This window comes from Brienomyrus brachyistius, unplaced genomic scaffold (genome assembly GCF_023856365.1).
Source record: "Brienomyrus brachyistius isolate T26 unplaced genomic scaffold, BBRACH_0.4 scaffold39, whole genome shotgun sequence".
Lineage (NCBI taxonomy): Eukaryota > Metazoa > Chordata > Actinopteri > Osteoglossiformes > Mormyridae > Brienomyrus > Brienomyrus brachyistius.
The window spans coordinates 701,173-717,274 of record NW_026042314.1 but is presented as its reverse complement, the minus strand read 5'-3'; the positions used below and the strand labels follow the sequence as shown (position 1 = coordinate 717,274).

Below are 16,102 nucleotides of genomic sequence, written 5' to 3'. Positions count from 1 at the left end.
GAACAGATGGACATATGTAAAGGACAATAAGCTGAGCTATGCTTGTTTAAAACCAGGTCACTGTGCAAAGGAATGCCGTCGTCGCCATAGCTGTGAGGTATGCAGGAGAAGGTGCCCCACTAGTCTTCATGATTACAGCTATGAGAAGAATGGAAGTAGAGACCAACCTGTGCCTGATATAATCACAGCTACAAGCAATGTAAGGAAACTACAGCTGCTATGTAACTTAATGCCACCAGTCAAGAACAGTCACATAGCACCTCCATGATTGTACCTGTGTGGGTATCCTGTGTCAAAGATCCAGCAAAGGAACAACTCGCATATGCTTTATCAGACACGCACAGTGACAGCACTTTCACTGACAAAGAGGTGAGCAATGAATTACAAATGGACACTTACCCAGTGCAGTTGAAACTCACCACCATGTTGGGAGAGAATATGGTGATGAAGAGTGAAAGAGTATCAGGACTCTGTGTAAGGGGTTACAATTCATCGGTGCACATTGATCTCCCTCCTGCATACACCAAAGACTGCATACCTCTCAATCGTGATCACATTCCAACGCACGAAACTGCTAAACGCTGGACTCACCTTGCTACAATAACTGATAAGATACCACCCCTCCTCAGCTGTGATGTTTGACTCTTAATTGGGTACAACTGTTCAAGATCGCTGCCACCTAGACAGGTGATACTAGGTGGAGACAATGAACCATATGCTGTGCTGACAGACTTAGGATGGAGTATCGTTGGCTGCTCAACACCTTAGCTTGATACAACTGCAGAATTTGTCTTATGTCACCGAGCTGCGGTACAGGAGCTGCGTCTAATAACACCAACAGATATACTTCAAGTCCTGGAGCTGGATTTCAAGGATGTCAGAGGAGAGTTTAAGGCCAACTCTCAAGAGGATCTAATTATCCTAGACAGGCTCAAGGAAGGTATAAAGAAAACCTACCAAGGACGTTATGAAATGCCACTTCCTTTTATACAACGGCCACATTTACCTGATAACAGGCAGCTTGCTGAAGTCAGACTCAGACATTTAGGGCATACATTCTGCAAGGATGAGAAATATAAACAAGATTACACTGCAAACATGAAGGATATCATTGAGAGAAGTGATGCTGAAGAGGTCCATGATTTTGGCACTCATGGTGAACATTCCCCACCATGGTGTCTACCATCCAAAAAAGCCAGATAAGTTGTGTGTTGTGTTCGACTGCTCTGCAAAGGACAATGGTACCAGCCTAAATGAACATCTACTTCCAGGTTCAGACATAATTAATAATCTAACTGGCGTTCTCATAAGGTTCCTGCAGCATCACATTTCTCTGACATGTGAGATAGACAAAATGTTTCATCAGTTCCATGTCAAGGAGAACGACCGCAACTATCTGCACTTCCTATGAATGAAGGATACTGAATGAAGGAACATCTTTTTGGAGCAGTATCATCTCCTGGCTGTGCAAACTATGGACTTAAACGTTTAGCTAATGAGAGCAGACACTCATCCATTAGGGTCCCAGTTTATTGAAAGAGACTTCTGCGTGGATGATGGAGTCACAAGCATAGAAACTGTGGAGAAGGCCATTCAGTTAGCACAGGAGGCAAGAGAGGTATGTGCAAAGGGTGGCCTTCATCTTCACAAGTTTGTGTGAAACACCAATGCTGTTTAACAGAGCACACCCTCATCAGAGCGTGCTACAGATGGTAAGGCAAAGGAAATCACTTTCAATGACAGCCCCTTGGAACGAGTGCTGGGGATTCAGTGGAACACAGAAAGTGATTGCTTTAAGTTTAACATCACTCTAAAGGAACCACCAATGACACGACGGGAAATACTGTCTACCACTGCTTCTATATTCGATCCTCTTGGGTTCCTTGCTCCATTTTTCCTTAAAGGGAAAAGGATCCTCCAGGAAATGTGTCGCCAAGGTACTGGCTGGGATGACCCACTGCCAGAGGAGCTGGAGAGCTGGCAAAGGGACCTTGTTAAGTTAAAGACTATGAACATAGATAGATGCTACTTACCTCTCAATTTTGGAAGGGTTGTGAAGAGAGAGTTACACCACGTCTCTGACGCAAGCACCTTAGAGTATGGTCAGTGCCCCTATCTGAGAGTCAAGAATGAGAAAGGAAAGGTCCATTGTGCTCTCATCATAGGAAAGTCCCGTGTAGCTCCCACAAAGGTGACCACCATACCAAGACTAGAATTATCAGTGGCAGAAGTCTCAATTACAGTCAGCAACATGCTTAGAGAAGAGCTTAGCTATTTGAATGTGGAGGAGTTCTTCTGGACTGACTCCAAAGTAGTTCTGGGCAATATAAATAATGATGCATGACTCTTTCACACGTTTGTAGCCGATAGGGTTCAGACATTTCGCCACAATACAAATCCTCAACAATGGCTTTATGTCTCAATGGAAGAGAATCCAGCAGACACTGCCTCTAGAGGGAAAACCATAAATGAGTTGTTTTCCTCAAATTGGTTTGGTGGCTCTGTGTTCCTCTGGAAACAGGAAATATCGATAATAACAGATGTAGTATTGGAACCTCTCATAGGTGATCCAGAGGTGTGAAGAACTGGAACACTGCATACAGGGGTGTAGTGCTGCTGACCGCTTGTCCGAGTTCTCATCATGGTTGCAGGCTACTAAGGCCATTTAATGCCTTTTGCGAGGAGTTAAAGGAAAAATAAATGGCCCCGCTGATGTAAGTGCATTGGAAAGTGCAGGGCGTGTCATGGTCAAACACCTCCAAAAGCAGGTGTACAAACAAGAAATACAGTTACTGAAGAAGGGAGGTCGGCTGCCAGATCATCCCAAGGTGCAGCACCTACAGTAGATGCCTTTTTAGATGCAGATGGCAGAATCAGGGGGGGAGGAAGGCTCAGTCGATCATCCTTCTCCAACTTACTCCGACACCCAGTGATCTTATCAAAAAACCATCATCTGACTAAGCTGATAATTAGTCATTATCATGAAAGAGTAAAACATCAAGGCGAGGGCTTTTCCATCAATGAAATCAGATCCAATGGCTACTGGACTCCTGGAATAAGCAGAGCAGTTGCATCTTTTATCCGGCAGTGTGTCACTTGCCAGAGACTCAGAAGACCTCCAGAAGGTCAAAGGATGAGTGACCTTCCAAAGGAAGGTGTAGAGCCCTCCCCACCTTTCTCATAGTGTGGCATGGACTGTTTGGTCCCTTTACCACTAGAGAGGGAAGAAAGCAGCATAAAAGATATGGTTTGCTTTTCACTTGTTTCTGCTCATGAGCGATCCATAGTGAAATGTTAGAGGATATGTCCACTGGTGCCTAAATGGTCTGAGATGTTTCATTGCAGTTCGTGGTGCTGTTAGACAAATCCAATGTGATCAAGGCACCAACTTTGTGGGGGCAAAGAACGAATTGAACAAAGCTTTACAAGAACTTGACACTCCCAGACTCACCACCTTTCTATCCGAAAAACATTGTGATTTTGTTTTCAACGCACCTCACTCCTGTCACGCCGGAGGTGTGTGGGAGTGCCAGATAAGGACCATAAGGAGTGTGTTGAACTCCACATTATCACTGGCCTCTTGCAGACTCAACGGTACTTCTCTGCGAACGTTGTTTTATGAAGTCATGGCTATACTCAACAGTCGCCCACTTACTGTGCACAACCTGTGCAACCCTGATAGTATGGAACCACAGTCCAACATGGCTCCACCTCTACCAGGGAAGTTTGTTAGGGAGGAACTTTATGGACAAAGGAGATGGTGCAGAGTACAGTATCTGGCGGAACAATTTTGGAGTCACTGGAAAGGGAGTATCTCCACATTATTATTGCATCTATTATTGCAAGACAGCGTCGGCACACACCGAAGAGAAATGTACAAGCGGGAAATACAGTGATGCTTGTGGATGACTTGTTACCCAGATGTGAATGGAAACTGGGACGGATTTCAGAGACTGTGACTGATGAAGATGGACTGGTAAGAAAGGGTAAAATGTGTATAGGAGATAAGAGACTTAGCGAGAAAGGGGAACGCCTTGGTAAGCTGTCAGTGCTAGAACGTCCAGTGCAGAGGTTAGTCTTGTTATTAGAAGCTACTTAAATACATTTCACTGATGTTTATGCTTTATTTTCCAAATGATACAGATTTGAAAATTATTTGTGTTTGTGGGTATTGCTTGGAACACACGTAATTTTGGTGGGAGTGTAAATAACCCCAAGGTTTGACATGAGACTAATTAATGTTACAAAACATAATGAGTGGCGTATTGCATATTTTTTAATGTACGTTTGTATTCTGTATTCATTTGTATACATTCATTTATACTTATGTAGTTTTATTTAGTGGGACCCCTTTTTTTTTGAGGGACTTCCGTTTTTTTTGGTTACCAGAACATCGTTAAGCTAAGCTAAGCGGAGAACGTGTTTGTCTTTTGCTTTATCATATGTTGTACATGGTTTAAGCACCCCCCTGGTAAAGGCACAAGCTCTTACGCTGGCTACGTTTTTTTTTGGTAATTAATTTATTTTAAATAAATCGTGAACCATCAGTCAAGTCTTTCGGCCATCAATCCGAGGGGAATGCTACAGAGGAGTATGATGAATTCAAAGATTTACTATCTACTAAAGGAAACACATCAAAAGTGACCCAAACCAGAAAAGACGGCTGGCAAAAAGTGTCCGACAAATTAAATGTGTAAGTAGTTTTTAGTTATTGTATTTATCACTTGAATGTAGTATTATGGTTCCAATGTTTCATTATTCTTTTATTGTCATAATTACAGATAAAATAGAAGCACAATCATGCAGGATATGGGAACAAGTTAAAGTGAAGTACAGACACAACATTTCATTCATATATATATATATATGTTTGTATGTATGAGTCTGTGTGTGTATGTATGTGTTTGTTGATTTTACGTATATGAATGGCGAGGCCATGACTGAACCCATTTCCACGCACGGACACTATTAAGTCTGTGAGCTAATCCCTGTTTATGCAGAACAAACCTGCTCTGAGCAGGTTTGAGGATTTGGATGTGCTGCTATGACAACACATTCAGTAAGACTTTCGAAAAACCGTGCCAAGTGCCCCAGGCGGCTGGCGTCTGCCAAGTGCCCTTTGGCCTGACTATAGACCCAGAGAGACATGCATGCTAGTGGGCTGTAACACTGTTACCTCTCAGGGCTCTTTCTCTTACACCCCACAGGGGGGGTGCATTTCATGGCTTGCACTGTAAATGTTGCCACTCACAGGTTCTAATGTCCTGAGGCCCCAGGGCACTGGCCCCACTGGCCCGGTCCATAACCCAGCCGAGGCTCCAGGGGGCGCTATCTTGGGGCACCTTCAGCCACTGGCTCATTCCCCCACCGTGAGCTAAGAAGCACTACTGGGGATCTTTCCTGCCTGCTGCCGTTAGACACCACAATGCCTGCTGTCAATGTGCAGCCCCCATAGCCAGCCTTAACGTCCCATTTTTAATGCGGTAAAAGCTGCTCTCTGTTTATAATCATATAAATAATATACATTTCTATTTATTTCTTGAACAATATTGTATTTTCAGGATTTTTTCATTATGCACTGTGTCCTTCTTAAACTTGTTAATCTACAGAAATTTTGTTTACTTCTATAAATGTTTACTCACTTGCACTATATCTGCTGTCTTTGCACGTCGTCTTTGTTTTACATTGTATGTTTGTATCTGTGCACTTTGCTGCTGAACGCAAGAGAATTTAACCCTGGGATCAACAAATCATCTTATTTTATAGTCAGGGGATGAGAACCACTACAGTGTCACATTAATTAGGATCTGAATCAGCAAGTATTTAAACATCACCTTTGGTAAAGGAACCAATAGTCTTTCTCTTTTTTTGTCTGATGATAGTTTATTGTTCAAGCCACAGTTCGATTAAACATGTTAAACTGAAGCCTTCGTCTGAGTCTGATCTAATGAATTCATGGGAGTGAAATTATTTGTTATCAAAACAGAAACATCCGTCTCACGAGGCGACAATCTATTGTCGAGTCATTCTTTAATGGACATGCAGGGGGGGAAACAGGCAAACCAGTTTTTTCCAGCTCTGTGCTGAGGACTGAAATTTAAAATCCACTTTGCGATTAAATAACTTCCAATTCCAGCTCGCAGGAAGTCAGGTGTTACAGTAATCCTCATCCATTTACCTCAGATGTCATTTATATAGAATACAGACAAAACCTTTGTTTAAATTCTCAAGGTGATGGAATCTGTTAAAGGTAAAATTTGGTGCATTCATTATAAATATGTTATTTCCTCATAGCTTGTATGTGTCTCTGTGCCATTTGACTGAGAGTCTGAATGTCATTAACAGTGTCTGTTTAAATGCACATTTACCTTTGATCTGCATGAAAAGGTCCCTCTCTGAAGTGGGGTGGGGGGTCCATTGACGCGTCACTCTTCATGGAAACACAGCTGGGTACAGGGGAGTCTGCTCTCTTCATCAGGACACTGTGGGCAGCGAGAGGAAACAAACCCTCATGGTATAAATATAATTCATACAATGGGGACGACATCACACTGCTGTTTAGCCTTCTGCTCTGCCTTCGTGTACTTTGATATGCTGTGAAGCTCTTGATATAAACAGACTTATTTACAGTCAGCTTTTAAGGAAATTGTCTCATCTAAAATTTAGATATTATATGAAACTTTTAGTATGACCGTTAAAAACCTCCACAACTAGACTTGACTGATGTTCCTTTTTACCTGTTTATATATGTTTTTGTTTGTTTGTTTAGTTTTGTTATGTGGCCATTTTGTATAGGAAGGATGGTCTGTTACTCGCCTCTAGTATAAAAGAACTGGCTGATTGTGGAAGAAGACGGCGAAGACAGAAGATGGCGAGGTCTTTTTATTAAGCTACACATATTAAAGTGCTGCCCACTGACCAGCCCCAGCTAGGAGCCCAGTTTACTTTTATGTTCTGGCCTGACTATAGACCCAGAGAGACATGCATGCTAGTGGGCTGTAACACTGTTACCTCTCAGGGCTCTTTCTCTTACACCCCACAGGGGGGGCATTTCATGGCTTGCACTATAAATGTTGCCACTCACAGCTTCTAATGTCCTGAGGCCCCAGGGCACTGGCCCCACTGGCCCGGTCCATAACCCAGCCGAGGCTCCAGGGGGCGCTATCTTGGGGCACCTTCAGCCACCGGCTCATTCCCCCACCGTGAGCTAAGAAGCGCTACTGGGGATCTTTCCTGCCTGCTGACGTTAGACACCACAATGCCTGCTGTCGATGTGCAGTCCCCACAGCCAGCCTTAACGTCCCATTTTTAATGTGGTAAAAGCTGCTCTCTGTTTATAATCATATAAATAATATACATTTCTATTTATTTCTTGAACAATATTGTATTTTCAGGATTTTTTCATTATGCACTGTGTCCTTCTTAAACTTGTTAATCTACAGAAATTTTGTTTACTTCTATAAATGTTTACTCACTTGCACTATATCTGCTGTCTTTGCACGTCGTCTTTGTTTTACATTGTATGTTTGTATCTGTGCACTTTGCTGCTGAACGCAAGAGAATTTAACCCTGGGATCAACAAATCATCTTATTTTATAGTCAGGGGATGAGAACCACTACAGTGTCACATTAATTAGGATCTGAATCAGCAAGTATTTAAACATCACCTTTGGTAAAGGAACCAATAGTCTTTCTCTTTTTTTGTCTGATGATAGTTTATTGTTCAAGCCACAGTTCGATTAAACATGTTAAACTGAAGCCTTCGTCTGAGTCTGATCTAATGAATTCATGGGAGTGAAATTATTTGTTATCAAAACAGAAACATCCGTCTCACGAGGCGACAATCTATTGTCGAGTCATTCTTTAATGGACATGCAGGGGGGGAAACAGGCAAACCAGTTTTTTCCAGCTCTGTGCTGAGGACTGAAATTTAAAATCCACTTTGCGATTAAATAACTTCCAATTCCAGCTCGCAGGAAGTCAGGTGTTACAGTAATCCTCATCCATTTACCTCAGATGTCATTTATATAGAATACAGACAAAACCTTTGTTTAAATTCTCAAGGTGATGGAATCTGTTAAAGGTAAAATTTGGTGCATTCATTATAAATATGTTATTTCCTCATAGCTTGTATGTGTCTCTGTGCCATTTGACTGAGAGTCTGAATGTCATTAACAGTGTCTGTTTAAATGCACATTAGAGAGAGGAAGGATACCGCTTTTGTCAAATTGACAGGTCGGGTCAAAGGTCACGTTCAAAAGTTCAGTGGGCGGAGCTTATGTTGTAGTGGGTTGAGCTTGGTTGTGTAACTGACGCAATAGCATATGGATTTAATTATTTATTTAAATATTTTTTTTTGTCTTCTTCCCCGGGGGGTTGGTTGTGTAACTGCTGCAATGGTATTTGTATTTAATTATTTATTTATTATTTTAAATGATTGTGGCTTAGGGGGCCTGGGTTGGTTGTGTTAGTGCTGCAATGGTATTTGGATTTAATTATTTATTATTTTAAATGCTTATTTTAAATGTTTATTATTTTAAAATGATATTGAGGAGAGTGCTTATGAGTGTGTATTATTTTAAAAATGATATTGATGAGAGTGCTTATGAGCGTGTGTTATTTGAATAAGTTATTATTATTATTATTTTGTGGTGCGCGGGCGGGAGTGAGCGTGGCTGGGTTACCTGATGGAGCGCGAGCGTACGGTGTGCGGTAGCGTGGTAAGGTCCCCGGGCTTCGGAGAATCAGCAAAGGACTTATTCACATACTGGTGCGGTAGCGCGGAAAGGTCCGCACGGCTTTGGATAATCCTCGGAGAGAGCGATGCGGGAGAGCTGAGAGGCGTGCTGCTGCGCGAGTCTGAGAGAAACTGTGAGAGACTGTGGGATAAAATGGTAAAGTTGGAGCAAAGAATGAGAGGAGGAGGTGCAGGGTCTATCGTCCAATAAAAACGCTCGGCGCTAGTTTTGACCGTGTGTTTTTTCCTCACGCAAGCGTTTGTATCACATCGGCGTATGGCGCCAATTTGTAAAGGTCATAAGTCGAGACATACATCGAGTCTGTCAATTTGTCCGGCAGTAAATTCTGCAGGGCCGTGCCACCTGGCCATCGAGGCGCCCCCCTACCCGGCCACGCGGGCCATACATCGAGTCTGAAACTTTTGCCCTCCAGTAAATTCTGTTTAAAGTTTTGTTTTCACATACGTCCCAAATTACAGATAATTTTCTTACACAGGCACGAGTAGCATCATCAAGGCCGTACCACCTGGTCATACATCAAGTCTGACAATTTCCCCGCCAGTAAATTCTGTTTATAGTTTTGTTTGTCATACATGACCGTGCAGATATGGGGTGACAGAGACAATTAAATTGTATTACGTCGAGCGGGGGGCCTTTTCCTCCTTACCAAAGTTTGTACCAGCCAAAGAACCACAAGTTTCATCGAGACCTTACCCGGTAAGTATATTATTTCTTTTATTCCTGTTATAAAAATGCTATTCAATTAAAAAATAACATTCTAATAATAGGTATTCTCTTTTTTTTTTTTTTTCTATGTACGAGAGAGAGAGAGAGACTACGCCGACCGGTCAAGAGAAAATCTGCGAGAGAATCAACAGGTATGGACGGAGCAACACCCCCAGCGGCTATACCCGAAGCCTTATTAAATGAAATAGCCATTATCAACAATGCTAATAATGAAAATGATGCGGATTACTCTGCTCAACACGACTCGCCACCAGCGGCGTCTGCTGAAACACTGGCCCAGGACCCCTGTTTTCTCCCATCCTTAGAGACATTAACAAGCATGTTAAATGAAAGGGGTTCTGAAGCAGAAGCGGGGCTACCCCCCACCGACGAGGTCGCATGGTCCCCCGCAGATTCTGAATTGTGGGAGGCCTTGTCAGACGTGGAATTTCTTCTCGATGCTGAGGAGATTGAAAATGAATTTGGGCTGGGACAATTTGAAAATGTTCAACAGGAAGGTGGCGGTGCCGTCGGTGACGTGGATCCCCAGCCTGACGGGGTCCTTCATCGCCGCAGATTCAATAACGTACAGATTAGGCGGATTCTAAATATCCCGCGACCTAGAAACGAAGGCAATTTCCGCGAGTACTATGAAAATGTAATCGAGGGGTTTCAAAATATTGTGAATGAGGCGATTCCTTACGCCGTATGGGGAGCCTATATACAGGTCACCCTGCGCGCTGACTTTTTAAACGACGAGCTGTCGCAAATTGTACGGTATGGGGTGGGGGAGCTGACAGACTTGCAGCAGCTGCTGGATCGCCTGGTACAGTCTAATCAAGAGATTTTAAACGATTCCAACCTAGAAGTAATCGTAGACGTAATAAATATCCCACGCGGCGGCGGGAACAAACGTAAACTACAGACCATGTTAGCTTCAGAAATAATTTCTAAAAAAGCCAGACACATGTTTATCATTAATAACAACACCAACGCGTGTTTCGCCATAAACTTGGCGCATCTGCTGCACGAAAACTTTACTGTTGCCGAGGCTGAAAAGCTCGGCCTGGAGTTACAGGAGAAAGCGGGATTCACCCCCGATCACGCAGTCGCTTTGAATGACATTATCAATTTCGAGAAAATCATTGATTGCAAAGCAGTGGTGTATTATCAACAACCTTATTCAAACAATCTCCAAATTTACCAGACACCCACGCCTAGCGTCGGTAGACGGGCGGTGTATTTCTTTTTACACAATCAGCATTTTTACGGCATTAAAAGCGTAAAGGGCTTCTTAGGCGTGGGGTACGTTTGCCCGAGCTGTTTCAAAGGGTACGATTCGCCTCACTCTCATCAATGCGAAAAATTTTGTAGCGTCTGTCAGACTAATTGCAGAGAAGGTGAAAGCACACCGGCGATACTATGTGAGCGTTGTAATTTCAGATGTTTAAATGACACCTGCTTTGAGCGCCACCGTACGCCTAGGGTCTGCCCAGTTAGGGGGGAGCTCGCTACCCCCTGTGACAAGTTCAGAAAATGCAAAGCCTGCGGGCTCAGATACTACCTCACTCCCGAGAACCCAAAACCGCACTCGTGTAAAGCGGAAAAATGTAATATCTGCGACGCTAAACTCCACACAGCCGTGTCAGACATATCCACCCCACATCTCTGCTATCTAAATCCACCCGAGAAGCCTAACATAGGGGAACGGGTCGAAAGGGGTGAGGGGCGTAAAAAGGCCACCGAATATGTGTTTTTTGACTTTGAAACATCTCAGAGGTCGGGTACCCATATCCCTGTGTACGTCTGCGCCATCTCCGATCAGAACGAGACAATGACCGCCGAGGGGCCCAACTGCGCGCTACAGTTTCTCAGACATTTCAGGGCGCCCTGTTATAGAGGCGTCTGTTTCATTAGTCACTACGGTAAGGCATTCGATAATTACATCATACTGAACGCGATGGTGAAGGAAGGCGTGGAACCGCGTGTGGTATCGCAGGGGAATAAAATCATTCTCATCCTGGACAGCCTGTTTGAGCAGAGGTACATCGACAGTCACTCCTTTCTAAGCATGCCGTTGAGAAAAATCCCCGATGCGATGGGATGCTCGACTCAGATGCGAAAAGGCTATTTTCCGCATCATTTCACAGACGTGGAAAACTTTAGTTACGTGGGACCCTACCCCCCTCCCGATCAATTTGGGCCCGATCAAATGTCCACCAAAGAACGCGACAAGTTTTATCAATGGTACGACGCTGTAAAGCACCAGACCTTTAATTTTCACAAAGAGATGATCGCTTACTGTAAGAACGACGTGGAGATTCTGAGAGAGGGCTGCTTGCGCTTCCTGCGGGAGTTTAAAACGCTCACGGGTTGCGATCCCTTCTCCGCGGCCACCATCGCTTCGGCCGCGTTGCTAGTTTACAGGACAAATTTCCTGCCCAGAGATACGATCGCGATCCCGGATGTATGGGATTACAGGAGGCAATACAAAAGTTATTCGAGCGTGTCCATCCAGTGGCTGGAATTCATCGGGCGCGCGCGCGGCATCGAAATTCGACACGCGCTGCGCGGGGGTGAAGTGAGTGTGGGGCGCTTTCACTTAGACGGATACGCCGAGATTGAGGGGGAGAAATGGGCTTTCGAGTTTCTAGGCTGTCAGTTTCACGGCTGTCCTACCTGCAACAACGAACACGATATCTGCCCCCTGACCCGCGAGAGCTTCGGTGCCCTGTACGTTAAAACAAGGGAAAAACTCGAGTCGTTGCGCCAAGAGTTTAATATGAACGTGGAATCCATCTGGGAACACGAATGGGCTCACGCTAAAACTCACGACCCACAGGTACAGCGTTTCCTGTCAGACTTTGAGCCCCCTGAGCCCCTAAGGCCGCGAGAAGCGCTTTTTGGGGGTCGGACGTCGGCCATTCGCCTGCGTTACGACGTCACGGGGCAAGAGCGCGTCCGCTACGTGGATTTCACGTCGCTGTACCCGTACACTCTGGCTAAATGTGAATTCCCCGTGGGGCACCCGGAAATCATTCATTCGAATTTTAAGCCTCTGAATGAATACTTTGGCCTGATCAAAGCCACGGTCAACACCCCGCGCGAGCTGTTTTTCCCCGTCCTACCCAGCAGACTGCCAAATGGGAAACTGGTGTTTACACTGTGCAGGACGTGCGCGATCGAGAACAGACAGGAGGGGGCGTGCGGGCATTCCGACGCAGAGCGGGCATTGATAGGCGTGTGGGTAACTGCGGAGCTAAATCTGGCTTTAGACAGGGGGTACTCGCTCGTTAAAATTCACGAAGTGTGGCATTTTCCCCAGACCAGCGGCGACCTGTTTAGAGATTACATTAAAACCTTTCTCAAAGTGAAGCAGCAGGCTTCGGGCTACCCCGACGACGCGACCGATGACGTGGGTCGCAGGGAGTACATAAAAAACTATCTCGAGCGTGAAGGGATCGAATTGGAGCCCGATCAGATAGTGTCTAATGAAGGGAAGCGGCAAGTGTCCAAACTTCTGCTTAACTCTCTGTGGGGTAAACTGGCGCAGAGGAGCAACATGCTCCAGACATGTATAGTGTCTGACCCGGGGGAATTTTTTAATTTTTTCTGCTCGGACCTGTACGAGATTTCCAGCTTCGCGTTTGTCAACGACGAGGTCGCCCTCATCCGCTGGCGTTTCAAGTCTTCCTACAAAGTGCCGCCGGGAAAGACTAACATATTCATAGCGTGTCAAACTACCGCGTGGGGTCGGTTGACGCTTTACAAAGAACTGGAAAGATTGGGGCGGAGGGTGCTGTATCACGACACCGACAGCATCGTGTACATAAGCAGGCCTGGTGAATATGACCCGACCTTAGGCAATTACCTGGGCGAGCTGACGTCCGAATTAGCCCCCGACGAATACATTGCTTCGTGGGGTGCGCTGGGACCAAAAAGTTACTGTTACCGACTCAACAACGGGAAAACACAAATGAAATGTAAGGGTATAACTCTAAATTACGAAACCTGTCAAAAGGTAAACTTTGACAGTATGATCGGATTGATTGAAAACTACATCGGAGGTTGTAGGAATAACCCCGCTATAATGACGCAGTACAACAAAATGGAACGCGACATGAAAAGCTTTCGCCTGTTTAATAGGCCTCTAGATAAAAAGGTCAGGGTCGTCTACGACAAACGCAGATTGCTGGCTAGCGGGGAAACTCTGCCTTTCGGTTACTGAAATGTAAAACTAGCAGCATCGCAAAAGGGCTTTTAAAGTTTTTTCTAAAAATCAAAGATGTTCATTTGTTTTAAAATGAAAAGTTTTTTTCAAAGATGTTTTTTAAAATCAAAGTAAGATGTACAAATGTTTTAAACTGAGAAATGTTCCTAGTAAGATGTTTTTAAAAATGAAAAGTTTTTTACAAAGATGTTTTCTAAAAATCAAAGATGTTTTTAAAATGATCATAGTATGATGTTTTTAAAATGTTCATAGTAAGATGTTTTTAAAAATGAAAAGTTTTTTCCAAAGATGTTTTTTAAAATCAAAGATGTTTTAAGATGTTTTTTATTTTCAAACTTGTGTACTGAAATGTTTTGTACATTTATCACAAGAGTTTTTATTAAAAACTTACCCATGCACTCTGTGTCTGTGAAAGCTGACACCCCTCCAGCAGTGGTTTGCACGTGTGTATGTGTGTGTGTGTGTGTGTGTGTGTGTGTGTGTGTGTGTGTGTGTGTGTGTGTCCTCGGAAAGATTTAAAAGATTAGGGCAGTATTTACCATTTCGTCAGTGTGTTTTTTTTTTTGCAAAATGATGGGTAGCGGCGTGAGAGAGGTCGACTTTGATCACCGTTTAGAACTCCCGTTTACGGCTATAATCGCAGGGGCAAGTTCTTCGGGGAAAACCTATTTCACTAAAGAAATGCTTTTAAATCAGAGTCACTGTTTCATAGGGGGCCCCGTTAAAAAAATTGTGTGGTGTTTCGCTTCCCATCAGCCGCTTTATGATGAACTACGCGATCGGATCAGCGAAATTGAATTTATACAAGGGCTTCCCAAAAGCTGGGAGGACGAGGAGCGCTTCCCCTCAGGCTCCTTGATAATCATCGATGATTTGATGGACAGCGCGTCCGAAAACAAACTCGTGGCAGAAGCTTTCACGAGGTTCAGACATCACCGTCAAATCTCGGTCATCTACCTGGTGCAGAACGTATTTCACCAGGGCAAGTACAGCAGGACTATAGCCCTAAATACGACTTATTATTGTCTGTTTAAGAATGTGCGAGACAGAATGCAAATCAAAGTTTTAGCTCAGCAAATGTTTCCTTGGCAGAAAAAGTTTTTTCTAGATGCCTACCATGAGGCCACAGGGCCCGCGCACGGCTATTTATTGGTCGATTTGAGAGCCACGTGCCCAGAAGAGTTCCGACTCAGGACCGGATTATTACCGGGGTCGTTACCCATCGTCTTTCTACCGGCGAGCCATTGATTTATCACTACTAAGCTATGTCCGAACATCTCAGGAAACACCTGCCGACCCTTAAAGTTTTACAGAGGACGAGGGGGGTGAAACGTAAAAAGATTCTTACGGCTGACCCATCTAACGACATAATTTTGGCTCTCTCCGAAATCTGTCTCAATCTCATAAGAGGTCGCATACCTTTAACCGTAGCTCAATTTACCAAACTCAAGAAACAGAAAAGATTGATTAAACTTTTCGCATGTAAGAAAAACAGCGTCGCTAGGAAACGCGTGGCAATTCTTCAAAAAGGAGGATTCTTATTACCGCTCTTATCAGTGGCTCTGCCATTCGTTACAAGCCTGTTTGCCGGTAAGACGGCTAACTAACCTTTTCCAGCAACATGAGCCAAGTCAAGAAAATGTTTATGCTCAGCCCCCAGCAACTGCGTACGCTGACCCAGAGGGCGACCCCGCATACCATCGGGGAATCGGCCCTGGGTGAACTCGAACACCAGATGCAGGGTTTAATAAATCAGCCGGCTATGCATCTGGATGAAAAAGTGAAGAGATACAACCAATTGCTACAGAGGTATCTGAATCTAGCCCAAAAAGAGGAAAATCAGGGGCGAGAAATTGTCCTTACAGAGCGGAAAGAAAAAACGGGCGAGGAGGAGGAGGGGAGACAGCCTGACGGCGGCGGCGCGACTGGGGACAAATCTGTACAGGAAGTTATCCAGCAAGTGGCGCCTAGGGCTAGAAAGAACGTGGGGTACATCTTGCATAAACTGCTCGATTCCGACGGGGCGGTACGTTGGACCCAGTCGGGTGAACTCATCATCAGAGATAGACCCATTAAAGGTTCCCATATTTTAGATTTGATGAAAACTTTATCGCAGCCTAAATCCCACGCCGGCGGATATCCTAAAGGCTGGGAACCCTTTTTAAACGTGATATCAGAATTAAACATCCCCCTCACGAGCGTGGGTAACATCCAAGCCAGGAAAGCCCTAAGTCATCTTAAAGATTACGGCGGAAGGGATCCCCCGCCTCCCTCCTCCCCTCCTGTGAAACAGAACCTCGGGAGACGTAGAAAACGTATTGTTGTCGACTCACCACCACCGCTTGAGGGAACCCCTCACACACCGCGCGATTCCTCCCCAGAATATCGTTTATGGCCTTTAAAGGGT

The 16,102-nt window shown here is 44.5% G+C and overlaps 2 protein-coding genes across 2 annotated transcripts in view; one reads left to right on the top strand and one right to left on the bottom strand.

Annotated features, from left to right (window-relative positions):
• Window positions 1–7,234, bottom strand: part of LOC125722522 (NACHT, LRR and PYD domains-containing protein 12-like) — a 165,504-nt gene extending 158,270 nt beyond the window's left edge. The window contains exons 1-2 of the mRNA XM_048998715.1: window positions 7,012–7,234; window positions 6,369–6,482 (exon numbers count right to left, since the gene is read on the bottom strand). Coding sequence (XP_048854672.1) covers window positions 6,369–6,475 — 107 coding nt within the window. The 5' untranslated portion in view covers window positions 6,476–6,482; window positions 7,012–7,234. The remainder of the gene's footprint in view (window positions 1–6,368; window positions 6,483–7,011) is intronic.
• Window positions 1–16,102, top strand: part of LOC125722478 (protein NLRC3-like) — a 208,014-nt gene that overhangs the window by 70,398 nt on the left and 121,514 nt on the right. The gene's annotated exons all lie outside the window — the stretch shown is intronic.